This window comes from Xiphophorus hellerii, chromosome 11, assembly GCF_003331165.1.
Source record: "Xiphophorus hellerii strain 12219 chromosome 11, Xiphophorus_hellerii-4.1, whole genome shotgun sequence".
In the NCBI taxonomy this organism is placed as follows: domain Eukaryota; kingdom Metazoa; phylum Chordata; class Actinopteri; order Cyprinodontiformes; family Poeciliidae; genus Xiphophorus; species Xiphophorus hellerii.
This window is the reverse complement of record NC_045682.1, coordinates 27,718,984-27,745,417: the sequence shown is the minus strand read 5'-3', so window position 1 is coordinate 27,745,417 and position 26,434 is coordinate 27,718,984. Positions and strand designations below refer to the sequence as shown.

Sequence of the window (26,434 nt, the reverse complement as noted above, 5' to 3'; positions counted from 1 at the left end):
AATGGTCGATTTGATATCAATTTTCGTTCAGTTTTACTGCTGCTGTGTGGAAGAAAACAGACAGAATGGATCTCTTGTCTCTCAAACATGTAACTTAATTAATTTGCTTTGTAGCAGCTCAAGTGACTGGCAGCGCTAACACGCTGCAGTGGCTCTGCACACATCGAGAAGCAAGCACACGCTCCTTCAAACCTTCATTTACTGCTTTCGCCTAAAATATGCTAGCAGTTATATTACGGTTTATATTAAGAGAGAATTATTGATAGAAAACAAAAGTTTTTCAACACAAATTTTACAAAAGGTGTTTAGTATCCAGCCTTTTTCATGCAAAATATCAAATGCAATATTAATATCAATATTAACATGTCCAATCCATATGCTAGTTTCCCAGAGGGAATGCTGGGAAAGGACAGCTGTGGAGGAAAATGTTCCTGACTTTTTGTGGGTGAATCTGTTTGTGTGGGCTTGTTTCTTAAAAGCAGAAATCCATAATCCCAAAGGATTGTTTGAGAGTTTCAAAAAAACTCAGTCTTTTGTGTCTTGCTTGACTTTTGAGATAAATATTCTCTGAAATGAGAATGTAAAATCATTCCTACCTCTTGTTTGTTGTGCAGGATGACCGTGCCAGATTGCTCCACCACCTCAAACACCATGACGCTGCACAAGTCTCGCCGTACGGACATGGTCATGTTGGCGAACGCAGGCAGCTGGTGCAAAAACTCCAGCAGTTGTTCTGTTTGTCAAAGAGACGATAACTTTGTTAGAAGAGAATCGTACCATCTCTTAAAGCTTCTCTTTCTGCAAAATTTTACAGTAAAACAACAGAAATAGAGATATAATAAAAACATCATTGCAGTAAAAACACAAAATCTTACCAAGTACTTTTGGTCTAGTTTCTAGTGAAATATATTAGTACTTTTGAAATAAGGCAAAATTAACTTACAAGTTTTCAGAAAGAAATATGAGCTTGTTTTATGTCAAACATACTTGTTCCATTGGCAGGTTATTTCACCACAAGACATTCCCCCCATATTTATAATCTGAACTTTTTCATTCATATTGAGGAATTATGGACTTAAAACAAGCTCATATTTCTGCAAATATCTTTATAAACTTAAAACAAGACAAACTACCTTAAAAGAAAAATAAATAGGCCTTTATTTTAAGTCAATAATTCCTTAATATTGATGAGAAAGTTTTACTTCCATTGGCAGATTGTTTCACAAAGAGAACTGTTCCATTACCTAGCAACCCCAGCCAAGCCCAGCCCGTTACCTAGCAACCCCAGGCAAGCCCAGCCCGTTACCTAGCAACCCCAGCCAAGCCCAGCCCGTTACCTAGCAACCCCAGATCTAGTTCAGATCATTTCACTTATTACAAGACTTTTTGTTTGCAAAGTTGCCGATAAGTTACTTGTAAGTAAGTTTGTCTTATTTCAAGTGTACTAAAACATCTGCACTAGAAACTGGACCAAAAATCCTTGGTGAGATTTTGTGTTTTTGCAGTGTAGGAAGTTGTTCCTCTTTTAAAACATGACAACCAGAGCAGAAATTACTGTGGTAGAAGTGTATATAAATCATAAAGGTGGAATCCCATAAGAGACGTAGAATCTGCCTCATCTGTGCTGCAGCGGAGAACAGAGTGACCTTGATCCAAACTGCTCAACTGCTTTAAGACATTTTTTCTTCACACCCTCACTGCTGTAGTTTTATATTTTATTACTCTTCTTCTAAGACACCTCTTGAGTTTGCTCTTTCTTGGTTTTATCTGCAGAATGGTGCTGCAACCATGAAGTTAAACTATGCAAATATAACACATGCAAAAAAAGTCTTTATAAAAATAGAATCTCAATGTAATGTAATGAAAAACATAAATCAAATGATGTTCTACTCCATGAAGGTGATCTATGTTGACCAGTTTAGTCAGATAAATTGTTGTTAAAAAAAGCTAAAATTTAGAATATTTTTCAGACATGCACTTTGAACGTGTAAATATACTTTAGTATTGTTGTTCTTTTGTTTGCTTTTCTCTTAAATGCATTTGGTTGTGTAACCATTTATTCTTTTATTACACTAAGTTCAATAAAGTCAAACTAACTAACTAAACTAACACTGTTAAGCATGACATATCATGAACATGAAGGAGTTTTCATGAATGTTTGTAGCTGTTGTCATGAAGCATTATTTGGTAAATAATGACACTTTTAATGCAATTTGTAATGGAAGTTTGCATTAAAAGTGTCATTATTTACCAATGACACTTAATGACAACAGCTGATGAAGATTCCTTCATGTTTGTGGCATGTGAGGCTCACCCCTTCAAATAAAGTGTTTCTTCATACTTAAATCAAATGCACCCCTAATAATGCTATTTTAGATTTATTTTCTTCTTTTAAACATAATATTCATGAGCTGAAGAGAAGGCGGTGAAAAGGCCAGACCCGGCAGACCCGGTGGGCACGCAGCAGGCCAGGCCTTTACCGCCGCGCCTCGCTCTCTGATGTGGTCACCTTCTGCTCCAGGCACTAATGAGGCCGTTTAAGTGATTGCCTGCTTAAAAATACACATTAGAAGGGCACTGCTGTTTAGATACCTCTGCAGGGGGTTTTTTGAGGGGAGGGTTCCCTGTGTGTTCAAGCTGAGCGACTGATGGTCAGAAAATAGCAACAGAGAGCAACAAAAAACACACCAAATTCATTTTTAACAATTTTATAGGATATTTGATCAGTAGGGGTGCACCAAATGCCGATTCCAGAGCTGGGTAGTAACTAGTTACATTTACTCAACTAACTTTTTGGAAAAAAATGTGGTGTATTTTTACAACACTGTACTTTTTACTTTTTTACTAATATAATTCAAATTGATTAAGGTTTTGGTAATTTGTACTGAACTAGAGGCTGAAATCAGAAATTCTGTCATAAAAACAACTTAAATCTGAGTAAACATTGACTGATATAAGAGTTGGCGAGTAACTAGTTACATTTACTTGAGTAACTTTTTTGAAAAAATTTACTTTTAGGAGTATTTTGTCTTTACTTTTACTTGAGTAAAATGTCTGTATTTTCTACCCACTGAATGAAAAATAACCATGTTTTCATTCAAACAGACTCCGACACACACCTGCAGTTTTTGATAAAGTTTCAGAAGTTTTTTATTGAAAAACTTATAAAACGTAAAAACTGAAATTTAAAAAAAGCAAATGAAACTGACCGATGTCGTCATCGTTGCGGTCGGCTGGGTCTTTTTCCAGACACTCTCGGACCAGGTCCCGGCCCAGAAGTCCGTCTGACGCTCTCTCCAGGTCTTCATCCTCCTCCTCCTCTTCCTCGCTGTCCACTGGAGCCTCTGGAAGTCCAGACAGATCCACGTCTCCCAGGTCGCTCTCTGTGGCCTGAAGAAAACACAAATAATCACAGTAAGGTGGGATTATTGTCCCACCTTATTGTGGGACAATAAGGTGTCCCACAATAAGCAGCTATTAGTTTAGCTGCTAAACTAATAGCAGTTTTAGCAGCTAAAACTGCTATTATAGTTTTAGTGTTTTCTGCAGAGATAAAACACAACCACCAAAAGCCAGAATATGGTCGGATGAGATACATTTTTAAATTTTGGTCTTAATTTTTGGAGGAAAACTGCAACCAAACTCTAAACACAATGATCATGGTGGGAAAAAAGCGCCAAAATTTACAAATAAACATTAACTTTATCTCTACACAACAATGTGCATCAAGGGGAGATTTTTTGCAATTTCAGCTTAAAGATATTCAAAGTTGGACAACGTTAACTGCAACCTATAGTTGCAGTTAAAGTTGATTTATTAAATCAACTTTTCAGATTTTATTTGTAAAAGCAGCTGATAATGTTACTTTTTCTTCCAGTTAGCCATTTCTGTTGTTCTGTCACATAAAATCAAAACAAAGTATATTAAAGTTTGTGTTTGAAACATAAAAATGGGAAATAAAAATAAAAGCGGTCTTTATAATAAAAGTAAAAAACTAAACTAGCAGTTAAAATTCTTTCCATGTTGAATTAGTTGGGAATTTGAAGGTCAATGCATTTTGCCTGTGGGTTTTAGTGTAACACATTAAAAAAAATCATTTAAAAAATCCATACTTCATTATAAAATACCCAGAATATTTACAGAGAACTATGTTTATATCTGGAACAATCTTTATAGCACAAGTTCAAAACTAAACTAGGTCAGAAGTAGCATCTCCTCGACTTCTATGAATATTTTCCACTACTATGTTGTGACCTGGAGTTTCCAAGTAAAACCACATTCTGGCGTCCAAAACCTCTGAATATTCAAATGTTCTGGCTGCTCAAGGTCCAGGTTGGCAGGATGAGGCTCAGAAGGAGCAGGGGGGAATTAAACCAGCAACCTGGAGGTTAAAAGTGGAGCCCTCTAGTGGCAGGGCCACCAATGCCACACTTTTCAGATTTCTATGAAAATGTAAATATTTTTGAAAGTTATTGTATGATGAAGTTCTCACATGTCCCACAATTTCAGCAGTAGTAAAAGTATAGAGGAGAAAAATCTGCAGTATATGGCAACTGGTGCAAGAAAACTTTTTGTTTTTCTAAATTAGTTTGGAGAAGTAAAGAAGTTTCCACCTGCGCAATGTTTTCTGTTTCAAATAAATAAATGTGAAGGCCAAAACACAAAATCCCAAATTTACAGAAAATGTAAATGATTTAATAAATTTGAGCTTCTGGAGCTCTTTTATCCATCATTTACAATGAAATTACTATATATTTTATTATTTACTGATTTAAAATTGCCTAGTAAAACTTAGAGTGATTAGTTTCTGTCATCCTTACAGGAAGAAATAAAGACTTTGACTCTGAATCATTCAAAATTACTTTTTTTACAACAGTGTTAAAAATTAGTTTAAAAGAGCAACAGCTCACTAAATTCTCATTTTCCTCCCTCTCACTTCCTGTGGTGAACATCCCCTCACTGCCACTCACACCTGATCGGTTACTGCGCAGCAGTTCACCAACGTCAAAACAAGTTTGAGCTCAAAGGATATTTCCTCGACATGAATGACATCAAATCCAAAGAAAACACCTCATGTTAAAAAGAAGAAGAGAGATGTGGCAAAAGTTGCTTCAGAATGTAAACTAACTGAGGGAGGAAAGGCCAAAAGTCCAGAAGTTGGGGAAAAACAAACTTCTGAGGTTAAAAAGAATATAAATGCATAGGAGAAACTCAGTGAAACAGTGACAGCTGAGGCGCGCAGCTGACTGGAAGGGTCAGCCCTTTAAGACAGCTGTAAACAAACACGGAGCCGGGTCAGCAACAAGCCGATGGGATCAAATCCGTGTGATAAATACCTAATCTGAGGGTGAAATGATCTGCGCTCTGTGTTAAATGTCAGACCCCGGATAACCTGCGCTGCTCATAAACAACCAGGCAGACAAAAATCCTGCAGTAGGTCGAAAAAAGGGGGATAAATTAGCTTATTTTTTATTTTTTGGTCTGTTTTTGTATCTCATTTTTTTGTTTGTTTTGCTTTTCCTGTCAATATTTATCACATTTAGCAGTAAATGAGGTTGACTGACAGCGCTAAGCCCCGCCTCCTGGCTCTGATTGGTTGTTTTTGGTACATTTCTTTAGACTGTAATTGTAGCTCAGGTAAGAGGTAGACGAGGTTGATCTTTTCACAGATTATTTTTCTCATAAACTGTTAGTTTTAACAAATATGTTAAAAACATATTTTTTATAAAAGTTGCATCCTGCACCTTTAACGGGTTATTTTTAAGAAAAATGCATGAAATATTTTTTTCTTCCTTAAATGTAACCAACTTTAATAGCTTTGTCAACACATCATAAATCAGCTCAATAACAAACTAACCTTCCTGGTTGCCATGATTAAAGCTACCTAAAATAAACAACCTTGTGTCAGTAAGAAACTCTAAAATCCATTTATAATCACAGCATGGAGGGCGGGACGGCCAAATAATTACGGTAAGCCTCAGCTTGTGGAGGCTAAAAGAAACATTCTTGGATTTATAACGGCTTTCTCCTCAAACAGCGGAGATTAGAAAAGTTAGTGGATTAAAACGATTAGATGACAGGTTTATTACGCTCTCTTTTCTCTGTTATTGACTCTCAGTCTTTCAAGCACTCAAGAGAGGCTTGTGGAAGCACACTGAGCTGGTAAATACTGGAGAAATGACACAAAGGAAGAGAAAGAGGCGTGCAAGGTGACCTCTCTATCTGCTGCAATGGAGTAATTAGGGGAGGAACAAACTATTTCAAAATTAAAGGAGACAAGAGTGAAGAAATACTACCAAAGTTTTCTAAATCTACTAAAGGCTCTTATTTTATTTGACACAACTGATTGGAGAATTAGTTGTAAACAGAGACACACTCACCAGAAAGTTGTCGGTTTCTTGTTTTGTGAAGCTTAAAGCTGTTGATACAATTTTCATAACCAACAGTATTTAAAATATATATTTTTTTGCCTTCCTGGCATAAACGGTTGTTATTTACTCATATTTAAACCAGCAGTACTTGCTGCAAAGCAAAACTGTAAATGACTGAGTTAAAATTTTAATTTCATTTGGAATCATATATTAGCAAGATTAGCATTGCTAGCATTGCTAGCCCTAAACAGACGTCGGTTTGTGTATTCCCTACAAACTGAAAAGCCTTAGCTTTGCTTTAAGATTTCAAAAAGTCTTCTTAACTTCCATACGGCTGATATTATTACTTTTAGTATTACTGATGAAACAGTAAAAAAATAAAAAATTTGGTTAAATTAAAAGATTACTTGGCCTGTCACAGTAACAAACTTTGTTGGATGATAAATTGTCCCAGATGTTTTTGTGATAAATGATAGTTTTGTTGTTTTGAATCCATTTTCGAGTAACATAATGATAATGGCATAATAATAATGCAAGAAAATATTCTCAAATATCAAACTTTAAATTGTTATGAACATTTAGCACTGGAACTGGAAAACTTTAAATATCTAAAATAAACAGACAACAAATAAAATGAATGTAAACAAAAAAAATGCTAGTTGAGACCAAAACACCAGATTAAAGAGTTTATCCTGCAATTTTTGGTAGAAAGATAAATCATGCAAATGGAAATGGTTGAGTTTGTTTTAATTTATCATGCGATTAATTGATTTATTCTTTAACCTTAATTTGGCAGGAGAATGAATAATTTTAAGCTTACAGTTTACAATATCAGATCGACACCAACACAGTTTCTGCAAAATGGCCACCAATACCTGTAACCTAACCAACGATTAGGTTACAGTACTTTAACTGGAGGAAAGATGGCGCTGTAAAAGGTTAGGTTTATTTCCTACACATGACCTTTAGTCCACAGCTGGAAGATCAGAACTGATGAGCAATAATTAGAAGGATTAAAGGTTGACTGATGAGCAACAGGTGAGCAAACAAGTCACTAATTTTAGCAGGGTTCATAATTTATTCCTTTTTATTTATTAATGGCAACATGGGAGAGAAGCGTTGATCGTTTATTCATCTGTAGCTTTTTTAACAGAACATAGAAATATCTTCCTAGCCGATTCTGTGACCCAAAGAAATGTCTTTTTCTTGGGGAACCCACCTGGTAAATGTCCGACAAGCTGCTGCTGCCCGAGTCGCTGGTTATGCTGCACCCTGATTGGCTGGGCGCCATGTGCATCACCTGCTGGTGGGCGTGGTCCGTCAGGTGCATCTTATTGAGATCGGCAGGAAGCTGTTCACACAGGAAGAAATGCACACAGAGTAAAGAGGATGAGTTTTCCAATATTCCCAGTATTACAGAGGGAAAACACAAATGTGCACACACACACACACACACCCACACACACGCACGCATGCATGCATGGAGCGGTTTTCATCAGGCTGAAAGCCAGAACTGCAGAAAATAACTTCCGACGGCCGTAAATCAGGACCCAGCAGTTTCGACTGATTTGATCTTCTGGTGTAAATCCTGACTTTCTTCTCACACAGACAGAAGCAAGTCAAACAGAAACTGTTCGCAATTAAGCGTCACATGAAATCAAACATTTCTGGGGGAAATGAAGGAAAAAGCAGATCCAGTCTAAAGCTTTTTACTCTCTTACATTAGAGAAAACTTCCACTGCGTAGATCTCGTTTCCAGACAACAGTTCGGACTCGGAGTCTGAAGTCGACTGACTTTTAAAAACATGAGAACTGCACTGCTGCAGTTCCTCCAGAGCAACACGGAGTCTGACGCACTCATTCACTTTAAGGGCGTTTAGTTGATCCATGGTTCTAGTTATGGTCCAAAAACATGTGTCAAACTCAAGGCCCGGAGGCCAAATCTGGCCCGCCGTAGCTTTTTATGTGGCCCAAATTACATTAACAAGTTCCTCCAGATTTTCAAAAATTCTCAAAATCTCACACAGATTTCCACATTTTTTCAGATTTTACTGAACATTTTTCTCAAAATTGGTCAAAAACATTAAGTTTAAGTGACCGCTGCATCAGCCTTTGTTGATGCTAAGTTATAATCTGTAATCAATACGGTGAGTAAGGGTCAGGGTGAGGGACGACGGGGTCAGGGTGAGGGATGGCGGAGTAAGGGGTCAGGGGTCAGGGTGAGGGATGGCGGAGTCAGGGTGAGGGACGGTGGGGTCAGGGGTCAGGGTGAGGGACGACGTTCTCCGGCGGCACCAAGATAACCTGCAGCTCGTCTCCTCCATCGCCACATCACACCGTGGCGACCGCTCAACCGTAAACGCTCGCACTGACTGCTGCGCATGTGAAGCCTCATTGAGCCGAACTGGAGCTCAGCAGCAGAGGAACCACAGCGGCTTCATGCAATATTAAAGACGTTACGTCTGGGGGTTATCCCCTCTTGGCGCTTTCCCCCTAACAGGTCTGATGTTCAGCACAACCTGATGAACCTTTAAGCTTCACTATCTTCAAACCTGGAGGGAAACACCAACAGACCCCATGAAGTTCATGTCATTAACGTCTAATACGCACATTACTAAGAAAAATGCACTAAATTTAACTACAAATTACATGTAGCTGCTAGGCTTCATAGAAAATTCCAGTGCCATATGTTTCCAGAGTGAAACACATTGTGAACATTTTAGTACCACATATTTAGCTAGCTGGTTCCACATTTTATCAGACTAATAGCTAAAGTTGGCTAATCGGCAGATTTCCTAGATATTTTTACAAAAATTCTAAATCAGCTCCATTTCAAAGCTGGACTGGATTATTCTACCCCCAAAATACAGCTGAAATAAATACGACCTTTCAAAACCAAAGTGGAAAATGGTCAAATCAAGTAATATAGTTAAAAAAAATTTTTTTAAGTGTCAAAGCTGAAACGATTAATCACGATTAATCTACTACTTAAATAATTGTCAACTAATTTAGTAACTGATTAATCATTAACTGAGTATATAAACTCAAATTATTTAAAAAAAAAGAATTGAATTATTTACATATTTTAATGTGTTTCTAATATTATGCAAAAAGTTTTGAGTGGTAAAATGAAAAATCTGCTGATTAATTGATTAATCGTTACAATAATTGATCAATTGCAGCCCTAAAATATGTTATTTTCATAATGTAAAGCACTTTGAGCTGTCTTGTTGCTGAAATGTGTTCTAGAAATAAACTTGATTGATTGATTGTTATTGATTAAGGCAATATCAATCAGTCTTCAGTATACAGCGTTGTGCTTCAGCATCTATTTAAATATGAAATGTTTGTGGTTTTCTTCGATTCAGACTCTGATGTTACCACATTAATAGCACAGCTGTTTCTTTAAAAGCAATTAAGGATCAGTATTGTAATTTTAAAGGCCGCTATTTTAACATTTACGCTCCAATATTGGCTGTGGAACGAGGTGAAGGTCCTGACTGAAGACGCCTTTAAGTGAAATCCATTTCCTATTAAGCACAGCAGAATAATGCATTGTGTGATTCACTTATTGACCCAAAGACAACATGCAGTCTTGGTGTTATTGATTAAATTACATCCAATCACATTTACACATCACTCTGCTATTAGTCCTAATACTTATTGCTGACTAACTGCATGTTTACCGTGTTTCTGTGTGAATGAGGACGACAGTGAATAATTGCTAATTTCACCAAAGCGAATGCATATTGATTCCTGTATGATGGAGAAGTTATGAGCCCTTCTTCCAATATATTTGCCAGCACTGGGAGACGGAGCCTAAAATGGAAAACTGGTGCGTTGAGCCTCATTCATGTGGTGAATGGCAAAAGGAATAAAGTTTAACATTTGCTTTTTAAGTCTTAGAAGTCTGAAAACTTGAGGAAGTAAAAGTATCGAATTTCAATAGTTGATCAATACTGGACCACCTTTCAGCAACAGAGGTTATTTTAGCCTCAAGTTTCCAATAAATCTGCACAAAAACAGTCAAAATTATAATTCATGTTAATAAAAAGGAGACGAAACCTTTAAATAATGAAGTTATTTCTAAACATTTTACTAAAGGTAATTAATCAACCTATTCTTTATAAAAGGTGAATATTTTATCTTTGTTACTAACAGTTTGTTTAAAGACAAGTTGAAATCAGATGCACCTAGGTACGTACTTTTAAAAATAAACTTTTTAACAATAAACTATCGTGATAGTTTCCATGTACAAACATGACTTTAGATTGATAATCAGGTTGGTGTTCTGGTCTCAACAAGACAGTTTTTTTTTTTGAAGGATAATTTTATTTACTGAGACTTTATAATTCATTTTATTTGTTGTTTTTGTAGTTTTATTTATTTAGAATATTTAAAGTACCAGTGTTGATATTTAAAGTTTATTGATTTTTGAGAATGTGTTCATGCATCATTATGCCATTACCAAAATGACAATATTATCGGTTATCGCAATAACTTCTGGGACAATTTATCGTCCAGTAACATTTGTTGCTATGTTAACGACTCTTTGGGTTTAATGCGAGTTTCTGAACTGAAAAGAAGACGGAGAAGAAGAGTTTGTGTTTGAGTCGTTTAGAGAAGGGAGGAGTGGAGTGGAGGTCTCGCAGCTCCTATTCACGCCACAGAATTAATCCCACTCTAATCCCTCTCTTTCCCTCTCCCAGAGGGGAAAGGGGGTCTTCCACTCTCCTCATGCATTAAGGATGAGCGTTAGGAGATTAAATATAAATGTGTGTGGCTCCTTCAGCTGTACAATTTCATCATGTCAAGGCGGCAGCTCCAATCATGGGAGGATTGAGCAAATATTAGAAAACCAGGTTAACTGCAGAAAAATGAACGTCTTGCATTATGATAACACACGGCAACTAGAAATGGTTATGAATGTAGTTTATGCTACGAGTTTAACTTGCAACATCAACGGTTTATTCCCGCCTTCATGTTAAATGTGGCGTGCAAATGCAGCTGGTGATTTTCTTAAGCCACCCGCTAAGATATGATTAAATACATTGTGGTTGGAGCCAAACACAAATGATAGGAGTTTGAGTGAAAGCCGGCTTTTAGGAAATAGCATGCTGTTTGCCATGCAAATTAGGGGTTTACCCTCCATCAGGAATGAAGAAAAAAATCCTCCAACAACAGCTCTTTATCTAAGTCTTTATATTAGAGTACCATTAAACCAACTCCAGTCATTCTGACCTAAACAAATCCGTTAAAACACAACAATAAAACATACACAAATGGCATTTTAAGGGTTGAAACCTGAGTGGTTCGTTCTGCCCATTCCCTCAGTGGTTAAATGGACAATAAAGCCCAGATTGGCTTTTTAACCACGTAACATTCTCCCTAAATGCATTTTGCACAGAATAATCTCTCCTGCATTCTGGGGAGACATTGGTAACGATAGACGAGAAAACAAACAATGGGCGGCTCCTTGGAGCAAAGATAAAATATTCAAAAAGACATACAGCGAAGAATACACTTCCAAATATATTTCCATGATGATGAGCAGAATGAATAGCTTGATGGAGTAATTAAACCATAATGTGGCTGATGAATCTTGATGAGAATTATAATTAAAGTACGAGCAAAATTAAAAAAAAAACCTGACAAACAAACCTCAATGAATATTTAAAGACGATGCAAAAGGCAACAAAACTGTGAAACTGTCATAAAAACCACAAAGAAGTACAAAAACGCACAGAGGCAGCATAAGATGCAACATATCAAACCCCCGTCTAATTTATTACGTTAACATAATTCAAACTGACGAGGTTTTTGGTCATTAATACCGAAATAATAAATTTAGTCATAAAACATATTCTAAATGCTGACCAATTACATTTATTCAAGTAACTTCTATGAAAAAAATTACTTTTTGGAGTATTTTATTTTTCTTTTACTTGAGTAATTTTATTATGAAGTATTTCTACTCTTACTTGAGTAAAACTTCTGGATTTTCTACTGAATGAAGAACAAACATGTTTTAATCAAAGATTCACATTCAAGTTTCAGAAGTTTTTTATTGAAAGAAACTGATTTGGAAATGTTTTCTTTTGCCTAATTTTGTTAGTTTTTGTTACTTATTTAACTTATTGTCAGTTTGGTTCTAAAAATACCAAATCTTCCACTTTATAACTTTATATTTTGATCTGGTGATAATTTCTTGAGCAGTTTCTTGGACTTTTTACTTGAGTAAAAACACGTTGAAGTATCTTTGCTCTTACTTGAGTATAATTTTTGTTCTCCACCCTCCTGAGGTCACAGCCGGGTCAAATGACACCAACAAAATTGGCCTGCAGGTGTCAGCAGTGACAAACAATCCTGACATGACCTGTCAAGTAGAGTCAAGATAAATGCTAGTGGAGCAAATGAAAGATATTTTACAGGAAAACAGGAGAAGTGAGTTTTATATCTGTGTTTTTTGGGGGTATTTCTCTACCAGTTTGTACACAAATAGATTGATTTTTGATTTTTCTTCTTTGCAAAGCAGAAACTCAGTCAGATTGGATGAAGAGCAGCAGCTTAAGATCAAGTCTTGCAACAGATTTTCAACTGGAAACAACTAAAACCTCCCAGCAGATTCTGTGTTCCTGCATGCACACATCATAATGCTGCCACCACCGTGCTTCCCGGTGAGGATGCCGTTTTCAGGGTGAGGAATCTGGAAGCCGCTAATAACAATGCAGAGCACATTATGTATAAACAGATGTGTAGATCTTGGAGCCAGAGTTTGTTTTCTTTTCAAATAATCAGTGAAGTTTCTGCAAAGTCCACACTGGGATCTCTGAGAGCTTAAATACGCTTCAAATCTCTGTGTTGATTTAGTTCTCACAGCAGCCTGCGTACCCAGAAACCACATCACAGCTAATGCACCTCTGCAGGAAAGGAACAATGCAGCTACTGTCTCTCTGCACAGATGTCTCGGCCTTTCTCCGATACGCCACTTAACTCCGTCCCTGAATCTGATTTCCGCTGCTTTCTCTGAGGTGTCTGCTCCATTTCTTTGCATTTATCTCTTTCAGGCCCGTCTCGTCTTTTTGGTAATTAACTCTGTCTCCTGCTGCCGTCACTACTTCCCTCCGTTTCTGAGATGTTCACTCTTTCTTTTTTTAAAATTGTGAGTAAAATGACTGCTTTTGGTCTCTGATGTCTGAAAATGGGACCAGATTTAGCAGTAAGAAAACTTTGATGAATCCAGGCCAGCGTTATCTCTAAACGTACGCAACTTCAATCAGTCAGTCAGGTTTATTTGTCTAGCAGTTTTCAGCAACAAGGCATTTTAAAGTGCTTTATACCATAAAAACACAAAAATACAAAGTCTTAGATCACACAGTCAATAATTTTGTGAAGTTACACATCAGATGATTAATGTTTCATTTATAATGTTTAAAAATCAGCTCTAACCAGGCAGGTTTTTAGTCTAGATTTAAATGAACTCAGTGTTTCAGCTGTTTTGCAGTTTTATGGAAGTTTATTCCAGATTTGGGATGCTTAGAAGCCGAATCCTGCTTCTCCACGTTTGGTTCTGGTTTTGTGGATGCAGAGCAGAGCCAGAACCAGAACTGGAAGACCTGAGAGATCTGGAAGGTTAATATAACAGAAGATCTTTAATCTTTAATTCATTGATTTATAAACTACTAGCAGCATTTTAACCCTCTGAGTTCTAAGTTTCAAATCTCCGCCTGGATATTTTGCTTATTTTAATTCCACAAAGTTCTTTAAATCTCCTGATCTTTTTAGGCAGTAATTAATGCAACTAAAGATGAGTTTCTCTAGATCTTCTGTAATCATGAAAATGTTCTTCAGGTGATAGAAGGCCGACTTTGTAATCGTCTTTATGTGGCTCTAAAGGTTCATCCTGATTTCTAGTTTCTATCTGTAATAACTGAAGCTGACTTTAGATCGTCCCTCTTTAGGTCTAAAGAAAATAACTTCAGTTTTGAACTCCAACCAGGAGAAATAAACAGACTCAGCTTAGATACAGAGCAGAGAGACAGATGGAGGTGGAGAGAAAATAGAGTCACCTGGAATAAATGTGAGAGACAAAGACAAAGAAAGGAAAGAGGACAAAACTAAGAAAGCATGGAGGAAGAGGAAAAATAATAAGAAATAGGACTGACAGTGTGAGGTGGAATGAGGATGAAGTGAAAGTGAGGCAGCAGATGAAGATAAAAGGTCTACAATATTCTCTTAAGATTCCAATTTTGCCTTAGTCCAGACGACCATATCTCCAGGCGGGGTGACTGTGAATGTGTGTGAATGTGTGTGATTGTGTGTGATTGTGTGCACCAGCTGCAGCAAGGGGAGATGTAATAAATTGAAGCTGAAATTGGAGGTGACAACTGCAAAGACAGACATGGAGCAGGAGGGAAGAGGAGGAGGAGTGAGGTTGGAGTTCGGAGACGAGGGACTCAAACACACAAGATGCAAATAATATCTCTAACACACAAAGAAGCACAAATTTTCACCACTTCATCTCCACCTACTGTCTAAAAATCTGCTTCAGTGGAAAATCTTGAACAAACTGAAACGTATCAGTGTCGCTTCAGTTTATCGCTAATCGTTTCTGCTGCGCCACAAATTAGCAACAAACTTCAGAAACACACTGAATGTGCAGTGACACTAAGGAGACTTCTTGTAGTTCCTGAAATCAATGTGATGTTTGTTTATTCAGACACAGAAAACTGATTCTGAATTAGCAAAGAAATGAACCTCTAATTTCCTCAGATGTCACAAATGTCTGATAGAATTAGTGTTTAAGTTATTTGCCACAAGTTGTAGCAATTAAATCCTCTATTGTTCTAAACGAAGGTTTGACAAAACAAAAACTCTCTGGCTAACATTAAAGTGAACTTTCTCTTTAGTAGATTGGTGATGAATTTAGTAACACCAGGGCAAACTAACAATTAAGTATATTTACGCATTTTTAGTCAACACAGACTTTCTTGTTATTATAGAAAATAAATTATATTAGGTATAATATTACATAATACGGTTTTCTAGTTTTAACTTGGTTACTATCTGGTTCGTTCACATCAAACACGTTTCGCGTGTCAGACCGCGCCCGATGCTTCAGTTCGACGCACTTTGCAGTCGGACGCTCGACATTTTGCTCGTGTCAAAATAGTTTTGAGGAGACTCCTTGCCTTACGTGTCCCTCAATCTCTTACACTATCTCCTGCATATTTCATCTAAATAATCAACATTTTATCTAAGGTTTATTTAACGTGACTCAACATTTTTGCTGCACGGATTTGGATAGCTCAAATGTGGAAAAATATTTTCAAACATTAAAAGTTATAATTTAGTCAACATTCCAACTTCCTCATTGATCCTCTTCCAAGCAGAGCCGTTTCTATTCCCATCTCTGCAGTCACAACTTGATTGGTCGTAGATTATATAATTATATCATATAATTAGTGTAGGGTAGGGTAACCCTAACTCTAACCTTATGAATCCTCCATAACTATGTTTTCTTCACGCCATTTGAAGCTATTTTAAATCGCTTTAAATCGCGCAGCGCTTGACATGCAAAACTCGTTTGGTGTGATACTTTTTAAACACAAGCATCAGCTTTAACAAAGAGCTGAGAAAATGTAACTAATTAACTGTAAATTTAGTTAATTAAGTTATATTAACCATTAGTGGCATCTTCTATCACAAATAATGTCAACAACATTATGATGTTTTAAAGACCATTTTAAATCTTCACATTTTCTCTTTACTAAAACCCATCATAGCTGATTAAAAAGCATTTTCCCTTTAAGAAAGTAGATTTATGTTGCTTTTCTTGGCAGCTGATTTTAATTAATTCAAATTTCTCTCCATTGTAGATGGTCTGTTTTGTTTAAATGTGGAACATCAAATGCACAAAACTTTGAGTCCAAAACTTCCCTTAATACTAGATGTTGCATTTTCAGGAAACAACAAAAATATTTGCAGCTGAATTCCTGTTTTCATCTGTTGTAGTTGAACAACGTGTTTTCAGCAGCATGGAGGGAATTTTGCATAGCAACAAATTAGCTCAGAAACTCCCTGAAATCCAGTTTTCTCTCTGTTGAGAGGAGGACACTCATCCTGTGATTTGGCGCGAGTTGGTGAGTGAGCTGCAAGGTTCGACAATCATTGGCTGTTAAGTTCCTGGCCTGGGCAGAGATTGGGCTGGCGAGTTTCTGGAGCGGATCAGCAGCCATTAGCTGGCAGCTTCAACACTAAGCAGCGCCAGTATTGTGACAGACGGGACGCTGAATTGGATCAGCGCTGCCAAGGGCCTGTGACTTTTGCACCAGTGTTGGACTAGATGATAGAAAGAGAAACTAGCAGGATGGATTTATTTTGTGCATTTATGGCATTCCTGTGCAAGATTTATCTCAAGATTTAACAGAAAACATAAAAATGACATTATGTTGTATCTAAACAGGAGAAAAGATGCCAAATTGCATTTAAAAAGAAGGTTATAATGAACTAAAGAGGGTACAAAAGTCCAGTTAAATGTAATTTGTTTGAGCTAAACATTAAATAGCCAAAAAAGAGAGAAAATATATGAATCTGCAGCATCTGTTAAAGTTTTAACCGATTTGTGTTCGTGTTTTTTGTGACCTGGACATGTTTTCTCTATCTAATGACATCATTGTTTTTGGTTCAACATTTTGGTTACAAAACCAACATTTTTACTCATTTTGGAGTAAAAAGAAGCATTTTTACTCCTTTCTAGTTTCCTTGACCTATCTCACCTGTGATAACTTCACTACTGGGTTGATATTATATTTACACACTAAATGCAAGTTTACATCAGACACACAAACTAACCTGCTGACTGAATTGAGTACATGTCATTTTAATTAATCAGTCTTTACTAATGTACAATATTTTTAGATTTTAAAAAAAACACAAGAAATGTTTTAAAAAGCCAAGTCTTTTTGAAACAACGTAGCAGAAACTTTTGTTTCCACAACTGATTTTAAGAAAAGTGTTCATCCACACAAACCGTTGTAGTAAAAATGCCACACCCATAGGGGGCAGCGTAGGGCAAAGCTAAACTTATGTCAGCCAATCATAATCCTTCGAAACAACCACTACTTCCTGTTTAGAATCAAACATGGTGCCAGGAGATTCAGACAGAAAGGTTGAACTATTTTTAAATACCTTATTGGAATATAAAGTTATAAAACACAAGACGACTGTTAAACCCAGGAGGTGGAGGTTGACCTCCAATCACTCTTTATCCATTGCAACTCAACATATTAGAGCAGTTATTAAAAAAAACAAGTGGATATAGTCTGAACCAACGTAAAATCATCAGCCATCTTTCCTCCACTGCATGGACAAACAGTACCGTGTTATAAATCTTCTCTTTGGCCGGAGGTTTTATTATCAATCGTTTTTAGTGATATTAAACAGAGGTTACGTGTGGATGAAAGGTCAAATCACATAAAAATAGATTCAGTTCATCAGATATTTGGTTATTTGTGGACAAAAGTCCTTCCACTGACTCCCTGGAGATCAGAGAAGAGACTTTAAAGTACTTCAGTTAAAGATTATTAAAGATCTGCTGTTGTTGGATCAACCTTCCAGATCTCTCGGGTCCAAACATGAAGAAGCAGCTTTCAGCTTCTATGCACCACAAATCTGGGACAAAGTTCCAAATAACTGTAAAACAGCCGAAACACTGAGTTCCTTGAAATCCAGACTAAAAACCCGCCTAGTTAGAAATTATTTTGAGGATTTTGATGATGGCACTTGGAAATTGTAGATTTTTGTGTTTTTATTATGTAAAGTACTCTGGACTTTGTTGCTATACAAATAAAATTTGATTGATTGATTTATTGACGAGGCTTTGGTTTGTCTTTTTGTCCCGTGTGCTACAGGAAGCTGTTGGATTGTCTGTCTGGGACCCAGAGGAAGGTGGGCCACGGTCGGGTCTCCCAGATACAGGAAAACACTTCACACCAACACAAACATATAAAATATTACACAAAAAATACCCAGAGTTACATAAAACTTAGCACCTCGAGGCTTCCCTCCGCTAGCAGATGCTTCCTGCCCGGCGGCCCAATCAACAATGCTTCTCCACGCAACCAAGCCGCACTCACGCAGTGCGTCCCTGGCACCGGTGCAGGCTGACCCGCGGCGCGGCTGGAGGGCCAGCTCCACCCTGCGGATCTCCTGGGGAGTTTTTGTTAGCGTTGGACGGCGTTTCTGCTCTGTCGGCCAACATAGTTTGGCGCAGACGAGGCTGACTGTGATTCTGGCACAACAAGAGTCAGGAGGGGAAATTAACTTTTTCAACCAGACGCTCAGAGCTTCGTCTTCTTCTGGATTAGGCAAAAAATAAAAATAAAAAGTTTTTTTGGAAGAGCCTCCAATTTGACAAAAAATAATAACAGCCTTTGCTATAAATGCTTAAGGCCCAAAACACGTTCACTACCCTGCTCTTTGTTTAACTCAGCAATTCACCAAGAGCCGCAGAGAAATCAACCCAGCCACCCAATCTTGTATTTATAAATGCCCTTGAAAATTATCCAGTAAAGGCTCTCTGGTTGACGAGAGGATGTGGATCAATAGCAGTGAGATAATGTGGGCTGGGGGCACTAAGTGGTGGGACTATTAGCACATGGATGAGTGTTTGCGTGTGTGTTTTGAAGGATGGATGGGGGATAGTAGCTGGAGTTTGCGTAACATATGCTAGCATCACTAAGTGCTGGTCAATTTGCATGATTTTAACCACTGTGAGGATTTATAGCAGTTAAACTGTTCAAGCATCATAAGCAGAACGAATGGGTTTATGACAACGATTGTAATATGTAAAAACCTTTTTACTATTCAAGCCTATCGCAGCTGGAGAATCATATGTTACGTAGCGAGTGAGGCTAAGTAAGGCTACATTTAGCTTTATACTTTACAAATGTAGAACTAAACCCAGAATAACTGGAAGCAACATTTAGTTTTATACCTCTCTAATCCAGAATAAACATAAGATCCAGAGATCAGTTTATAAATTATGGACATGTTTTAACTAAAACTCACCAGGCTCAGACACACACCTGTAGTTTCTGTTAAAATTTCAAAAGTTTTTTAATGAAGGAAACTTATTTGGAAAAAAATTCTTGCTATTTTTTGTTCCTTATATGAATTATCATCATTTTGGTCCTTAAAATACGAAATTTCCACTTAACTTTACATTTTGTATGTAATTTATAAATATTAAATGATATTTTGATCAGTTACTGATTCTTACTTGAGTAAAGTCTTGGTTGGCTACTTTATACTTTTACTTGATTAGTGGATTTTATTTAGTCGTACCACAGCAACATTTTGCAGATTTATATTGGAAAAAGAAGTGAGATAATTCATCTTTTCCCAAAACCTCCATAAGTTTAGGTAAAGTGTGTAAAAACAGGTCATTTTTGTTAGTTTTATTGCACGAGTGCAGCTATAAAAACATAAAATGTTTGCATATTGGACAAAGAGCGAACTTCTCTACAGTAAAAAAATGAATAAATACTGCTTTCAGAATGTAAAAATCGGTGTAGTGCGTTCAGTTTATTCAGTCTAAACAGCATGGCAGCTTCACGCTCACAACAAAGGAGTCAGATAGAGCTGCAGCAGCGAAATCCTGTTTTATTGAACAGCTTTTGCAAATGTCTCTCAAAAAAAAGTTTAACTAAGAGGCCATTTAAATCCTGCCACAATTTTTCAGCTTACAACTTTCAACAGAGCTGCAAAACCCTTGAATATATGATTATAAACCCTCAGCTAAAGGAATAGAGAACAGCAAACAAGAGGAGAGAGAGTCACACGTTTTAAGGAGAAAATTAGTAATGGTGTCTGTTATTGTTAGGACTGAATGGTAATTTATGACTTATGGGAGGCGAGTGGAGCATGGCCTGGCTAAATGCAATCCATATTGATCCTTATCACCCCCACTTCCTGTGCATATGATATCCCAGCGCTCCCTCGGCATGCTGAAAGCTCTCTGCGTGGTTCATGTTCAAAATCCCACATCTCTCTGTTTGTGTTGTTGTCTGAGCGGCTCAGGCACTCGCTGTCTTTTTAAGCTCAGAGGCCACACTGGGCTCGGTCTCGGTGTGGATCCCGTCAGCCCCACTGCCTCCCAGTACGTGGGGCAGAGGTCGAAGGAAAGCAGCCGAGTCCGACGTGAAGAGGGAGGGGCAGAAACCTCACCTGACGAAGGTTGAACCCGCACAGCACAGAAAATGATTCAGTCAACTCATTCATGCTATCAGGGAACCATGAAGCAAAGAAAACTATTATATTAATATACTTTACATGACTGACAGTCTTGTTAAATTTGGCTATTTTAATATAAATATATTATAAGATGATGTAGGGCTGGACAATAAATCAATAACAGTATATATACAGTATATCACATAAATAATATCAATATATAAAACATAGAAAATTCAATATGTAGAATATTCACTGAACTCTGATCCAGAAACGCATGGCATTCTGGGGGATGTAGGCAGAGAAAGACTTTAGCTGCTCAGCCTCTCACAGCTAGCTAAGCTAGGCTAGTGGCATCAACTGATGCTGCGTTCACACCGCAGCATCAGTGTGTACACACTCAAATCGTGTTCGCCCAAACCGAACACGATTTGGGCGTCAGGAGAGTCTGGTTTACATTCAAAGTCTATTTGGACGCGCGTTGACGGCGTGTTGACGGCGCGTTGACGGCGCGTTGACGGCGCGTTGACGGCGCGTTGACGGCGTGTTGATGGCGTGTTGATGGCGCGTTGCGGTGCATTTAATAATGTGCGGTTGAAGTGTTTTGTGCGTTTTGGATTGATCTGATATTTAAAACAAAAAATGTTTGACTAATATAAAATCCTTATGATATTATTCTCAGCCATATATTGGCCTGAGGTTAGTAATTATTAACTTATTTTCTTAACTCTATAAAGAAAACTATTTGTTGCTTATCAATGCATCCATGGCTTGTTTTAATCTGTTACTGTATTTCTAAAGCGGCTCATTTATGACCTGAAAACAAACTAAAAAAAGAGAAGTAGGTATTTAGTAGTTGCTCCAAATGGAAGATGCTATAAAAATAAACCTTTAATCACTTGTACAAAATTACAAACACTTGGAAGTTATTTGATGTTGTGTGTTTGCTGGTCTGAGCATCATGTGAATAGAAAATGAGCTGTGAGGCGTTCAGGTCTCAATCAGAATAAACTGTTTGGGTCTGAAACTGTAGTTCTGAGGAACCAGTCAATACAAGGGACTGCAGAATAATTCATCTTCCGTTTCCACTCAGATAGAAAAGTATCGGATCTGCATCTGCTGATCATTTAAATCAGAAACACAATCAAGCAAGTAAGAGCAGCGATACTTTTTAATAAAATTGCTAAAATAAAAGTGAAAATAAAATACTCCTACAAGTACATTTTTTTCAAAAAGTTTACTCAAGTAAATGTAATCGAGTAAATGTAACTAGTTACTATTTAAATCTGGTGCAGAGCGATTCCACGCATGTTGGGGAAATAAAGTATTTCACTGGATATTTGGTTTTTTTTCCTCAGATTTCTCAGATGAATCAGTTTGTTTTTTCAAAATGTTGCTGTAATTAAAGGAATCCCCAATGAATCCATTCAGCAATGCAGCCTAATGTACAGTTACATCAACAAGCCTGGTGGATTTTGATTCAATGTTGTAATTTTGCATTCTGTTGGGATCTGCAACCTTTAACACGTCTGGACGTTTTGTCTGTAAGTTTGTATTTGGTAGCAGAATAAATTTTCTGCTGCTCTGATTTCTAATGTCTGAGGAAAGTTTTTGAAGAATTAACTTGGCATCAGATGACGGAAATTAAAATGCAGGCCAGTGGAGCTGGGTTTCTTTTCTGACACGAAGCCTCGTTCCTCAGAGTTATTTTTAGTTGCATTAAAACAAATAAATTGGAAAGACATGATAAAAATGTGTTCAGTCCTGATTTGAAGTTGGTCAGGTTCTTCCTCCCCTGGTTTAGTTCTGCCAGTGCTTCATAGAATAATGAAATATTAAAATATTAAGTTTAACAGATATTAGAAATGGTGTGAGGATGTTTCTAGTTGTCACAGTCTGATTTATTTTTCTATACAGACCAATAAAGACACCAGTCACTCACCAGTTTATTTACTGGAGAAACTCTGTTTTTAAGATGCCACTCCATTGCAATGTTTAAATTTAGGTCCCATTTCATAATGACACCTTGGTTTTTGGTATTAAACCATTAAATTTGGACTCATACTTGGAACTGTGGTGGTAGAAAAATGCAAACTTGCATTTACTGTTGAATTTTTATTTATTTTTCTAACCTTTTCCATCTTTTCTTCCTTTTACGTCCTTCCCTTCTTTTCCAATTTGTATTCAGGCCGACATTCTGCCATTTTCTACTTGTTCACTCCTTCCTTTACCTTTCCATCTCTCCATCTCCATCTATTATTTAAGCATCAATAATGGGGCCTGTTGCTGATGTCGCCAGCCTGCCGTTACTGCTGCGGCTGCAGTTGTTGTTATTTTAGACAGCTGTATCCTCACTGATCTGCTCCTTTCTGTCTCCTGAACCAAACAAACTCCTTTTGAAACCAGTTTTGCTTTGGGTTTGTTTGTAGAAGCTTTTTTAACACCTTCTTTTTAGGTTTTTGGCTCAATGTTTAGAAGTGTGGCATGACTCCATCTTTAGCACTTCTCAGGGTTTTGCCTTTGCCTCTCTCTTTAATCAATAATCCATGCACAACATTGACATTATCAGTTTGTCTGTGTTGCATGTCAATTGGGCCATGTGCATGTTGGAAGGGGGAGCTTCACTTGGCTGATGGATTTAATGCCAGTGCAGGATGGGGCTGGCGGGGCAGAGGCGCACCAAGCCTTTGGAATCTCTAAATAACTGAAACTTTAACTTTAAGAAGTAAATATGGCCGCCTGCACAGTTTAAGCACATGAAGAAGAATGAATGAAAACCATCTGAAGGTGGAAAAGTTTCCATTTTTTAATTTAACACCTTTATGACAGAGTTGGGTAGTAACTAGTTACATTTACTTCAGTAACTTTTTGGATAAAATTTACTTTACTACACTGTACTTTTTACTTTTACTTGGGTAATTTTATTATGAAGTATCTCTACTATTACTGGAGCAAAATTTCTGAATTTTCTACCCACTGAATGAAAAACAAACCAAAAATTCACCAGACTCAGAAACCTGCAGTTTCTGTTAAAGTTTTATAAGTTTTGTATTAAAAGAAACTGATTTGGAAACAATTTATTTTCCCTGATTCTATTATTTTGTGTTACTGATATGAATTATTGTCATTTTCGTCCTTAAAATACCAACATTTCCACCTAACTTTATATTTTGGTCTGTCTGATGACGTAATTTTTAAATCAGTTACTCAGTACTAGAGTAGACTTCTTACCAAATACTTCTTTACTCTTACTTCAGTAATTTCTTGCTTCTTTTTACTTTTACTTGGGTAAAAATACACATTTCTACTCTTAATATGTCAAAAGTAATCAGTAAGTTTTCATCAGTATTTAGAAACTCAGACATCAATGATGCAATAAGCAATAAATCAATTAGTTGCAGGATAAATTAAACTCATGATTTATTGTTTTTCTCTCTTTCTACCAAAAACTGAACAGCTAAACTATTCAGTCTGATGTTTTGGTCTCAACTAAACCTTTTTTTGAAGGACACTTGTGTTATTTAAACTAACACTTCCAGTTCCACTGTTAAATATTTACAGGAATTTAAAGTTTATTGATGTTTGAGAATTCGTTCTTGAATTAATTATATAACTTGAATTACAACAATATTATCGTTTATCGCAGTAACTTCTAGCAAAATCGATTGAATCCAATAGATAATCAATCAGTTCAAAAGCACAATGTTTGGGTCTCACTACATCTCCAACTTAGGCATTATTTGGGTTGCAAGAATGAAAGGTAACAAGCCACCAAACAACGATGCTTCACCTCAGACTGAACATCTTCCTTTTTTAATCTCCAGGGACCTAATTAGTCCCGATCCCAGAAGAAGAATCACAGACGCTGAAAACAAACATCTCTGAGGCTTTCAGCGCCCAGATAGACGCTCCCTCAGTGACCGACAAACAGAGATCCATGCAAAACTCATTCTATTAGGACAACCGGAGCGTTCACGTTCCCATAAATCAGCTGCTTTAATGACGAAACAGAGCAAACGATAAAAAAGACGAAAGCTTCGATCACTGCCGCCGCTTTCCTTACATCATCAAAAGTTCAGCAGAGGATAACGCCGGCAGATTATTTTCAGAAACTGAAACTAGGCCAAGGAATTGTTAATTATAAACTCAGCTACAATGCAGCTATCTGCATTCAGATTGAGTAAATGTACAAACAGCTCCTCTGTGGCCTGCGACTCCATCTGCACAGCTTAAATAGACTAAATCCCTATACTGTTAATAAGAGGGGAAAAAAAGACGAATATAAAGCCGGAGGAACGGAGCGGTGAGCTTTCCGAATATTATTTTTGGAAACCCTTAAATCAGAGTTGCAGCTGCAGCTGCTTAGAATAATGAGACGTTGGTGGAAAAGACAAAAAATCTCCAAAACCTCCCAGCTACTCAATGACTGAATTTATAAACAAACACTGAGAAAAATGCTTTTTAATGCACATTCCCTCCTAAAAAATGATTTATTTTAGAGATCCACCAATCAGGGTTTTCCAGATGAGCCACTTTGACTGATTCCAACATTACAAAAGAGGAAAAAGTGATATGCAACAGGCTACTGAATCAAGGTAGCCGCCAATTTCTAAGTAATTCTTATCTGAAAATAGTGGGAATTTCTACTTTTGCTGCATTTAATGCACAGAAAAAACATTTCTGCTGCTTTTTGGAGCCAATTTTTCAATCATCAATCAGAAAAATTGGTCAATTCCGACGTTTCGGTTTGATTGGTGCATCTCTCATCCCACCAAACCCCCCTCAACATGTTTCAAAATCAAATGCAAAGCGGAGCAGTCATGCATTTCTAAACAGACAACATTTATCCGTGTAACATGCTAATTAATTGAGATCTTCATCTCCGATCCCCCCTATCAGCGGCGCACACGCCGGAGGAACAGGCCAGAAAAGGGATTACGACATCGCTTACTTTGGAGGACCACGGCTGCAAGCAGTTGGCATAGCAACGGACCAGGAAAGCCATTTCCACGAGCGGGAGGGAGCCGGAGAGGGGGAAGTTTCCCCTCTTATTCGCCGAAAGGATGAGGAAAGAAATAAATAAGTAAGAGAAGAGGGGGACGCCACTCTTTCTCTCTCTCTCTTTCTGCTGCAACAGAACCGTCCAGATGCGTTTAAAAAAAGATGTCTGTATTAATTAGATAGTTCAAGTCAAGGCAGAACCAAAGTTTGCAAGCTTCTACTTAAGCAAGAAAGTTGTAGTAAGAAGACAAAGATTTGTTAAGCCTGGCAAACTTTTATCAAAAGACTATTAAGCCAGTTTTGTCCTGCTAAAGATCCAGCAAGAAGCTGGAAAAAACTTCATCTCAGGGTTCAAGTCCACAAGGCGTGAATCATCTGCATATGACAAACTCCTTTCTTTCTCTCTTTGCAACTCTATAAAGCTCCAGCGATGGAAACGTGAGCGGCGGCGTGCAGCTCCATGCCAGATCCCAGCGATCCCGCTCAGGTAAACCCCCAGCTCCAACCATCCAGTGGCTAACGCTCGCACCTCACGCCGGTATTCCTCCTCCCCCTCCCCAGCCTTGGAGAGAGAAGCCGCCGCGGACGGATGCTGCACGGAGAAGAGTCAGCCGCTAATGGGAAGCGGAGGAGAGAGTGGGAGCTAGGAGAGGCAGGGGAAGGGAGGGGAATCCAGCTGAAAAAGAATGACATCACCTGTGCAGCGGGAGAGGGCGGGAAGAGAGAGACGGGGCAGGGGAGGCGGCTGATACGAGGCGAGCGAGAGCAGCGCAGAAGCGGGGACTGCATTAAATGGATTGACCACTGAGCAGATGTGGATGGGAGAA

The 26,434-nt window shown here is 37.6% G+C and overlaps 1 protein-coding gene across 18 annotated transcripts in view; it reads right to left on the bottom strand.

The window, feature by feature from the left end:
• Positions 1 to 26,434, bottom strand: part of rapgef6 (Rap guanine nucleotide exchange factor (GEF) 6) — a 132,267-nt gene that overhangs the window by 44,293 nt on the left and 61,540 nt on the right. For 16 of the 18 annotated variants that reach the window (XM_032575529.1, XM_032575538.1, XM_032575547.1 and 13 more), the window contains 3 exons: positions 7,591 to 7,722; positions 3,210 to 3,390; positions 597 to 733 (listed from right to left, as the gene is read on the bottom strand). In XM_032575529.1, coding sequence (XP_032431420.1) covers positions 597 to 733; positions 3,210 to 3,390; positions 7,591 to 7,722 — 450 coding nt within the window. Of the gene's footprint in view, positions 1 to 596; positions 734 to 3,209; positions 3,391 to 7,590; positions 7,723 to 25,557; positions 26,213 to 26,434 lie in introns of those variants that run through there. The other 2 variants (XM_032575545.1, XM_032575546.1) reach the window with 2 other exon arrangements.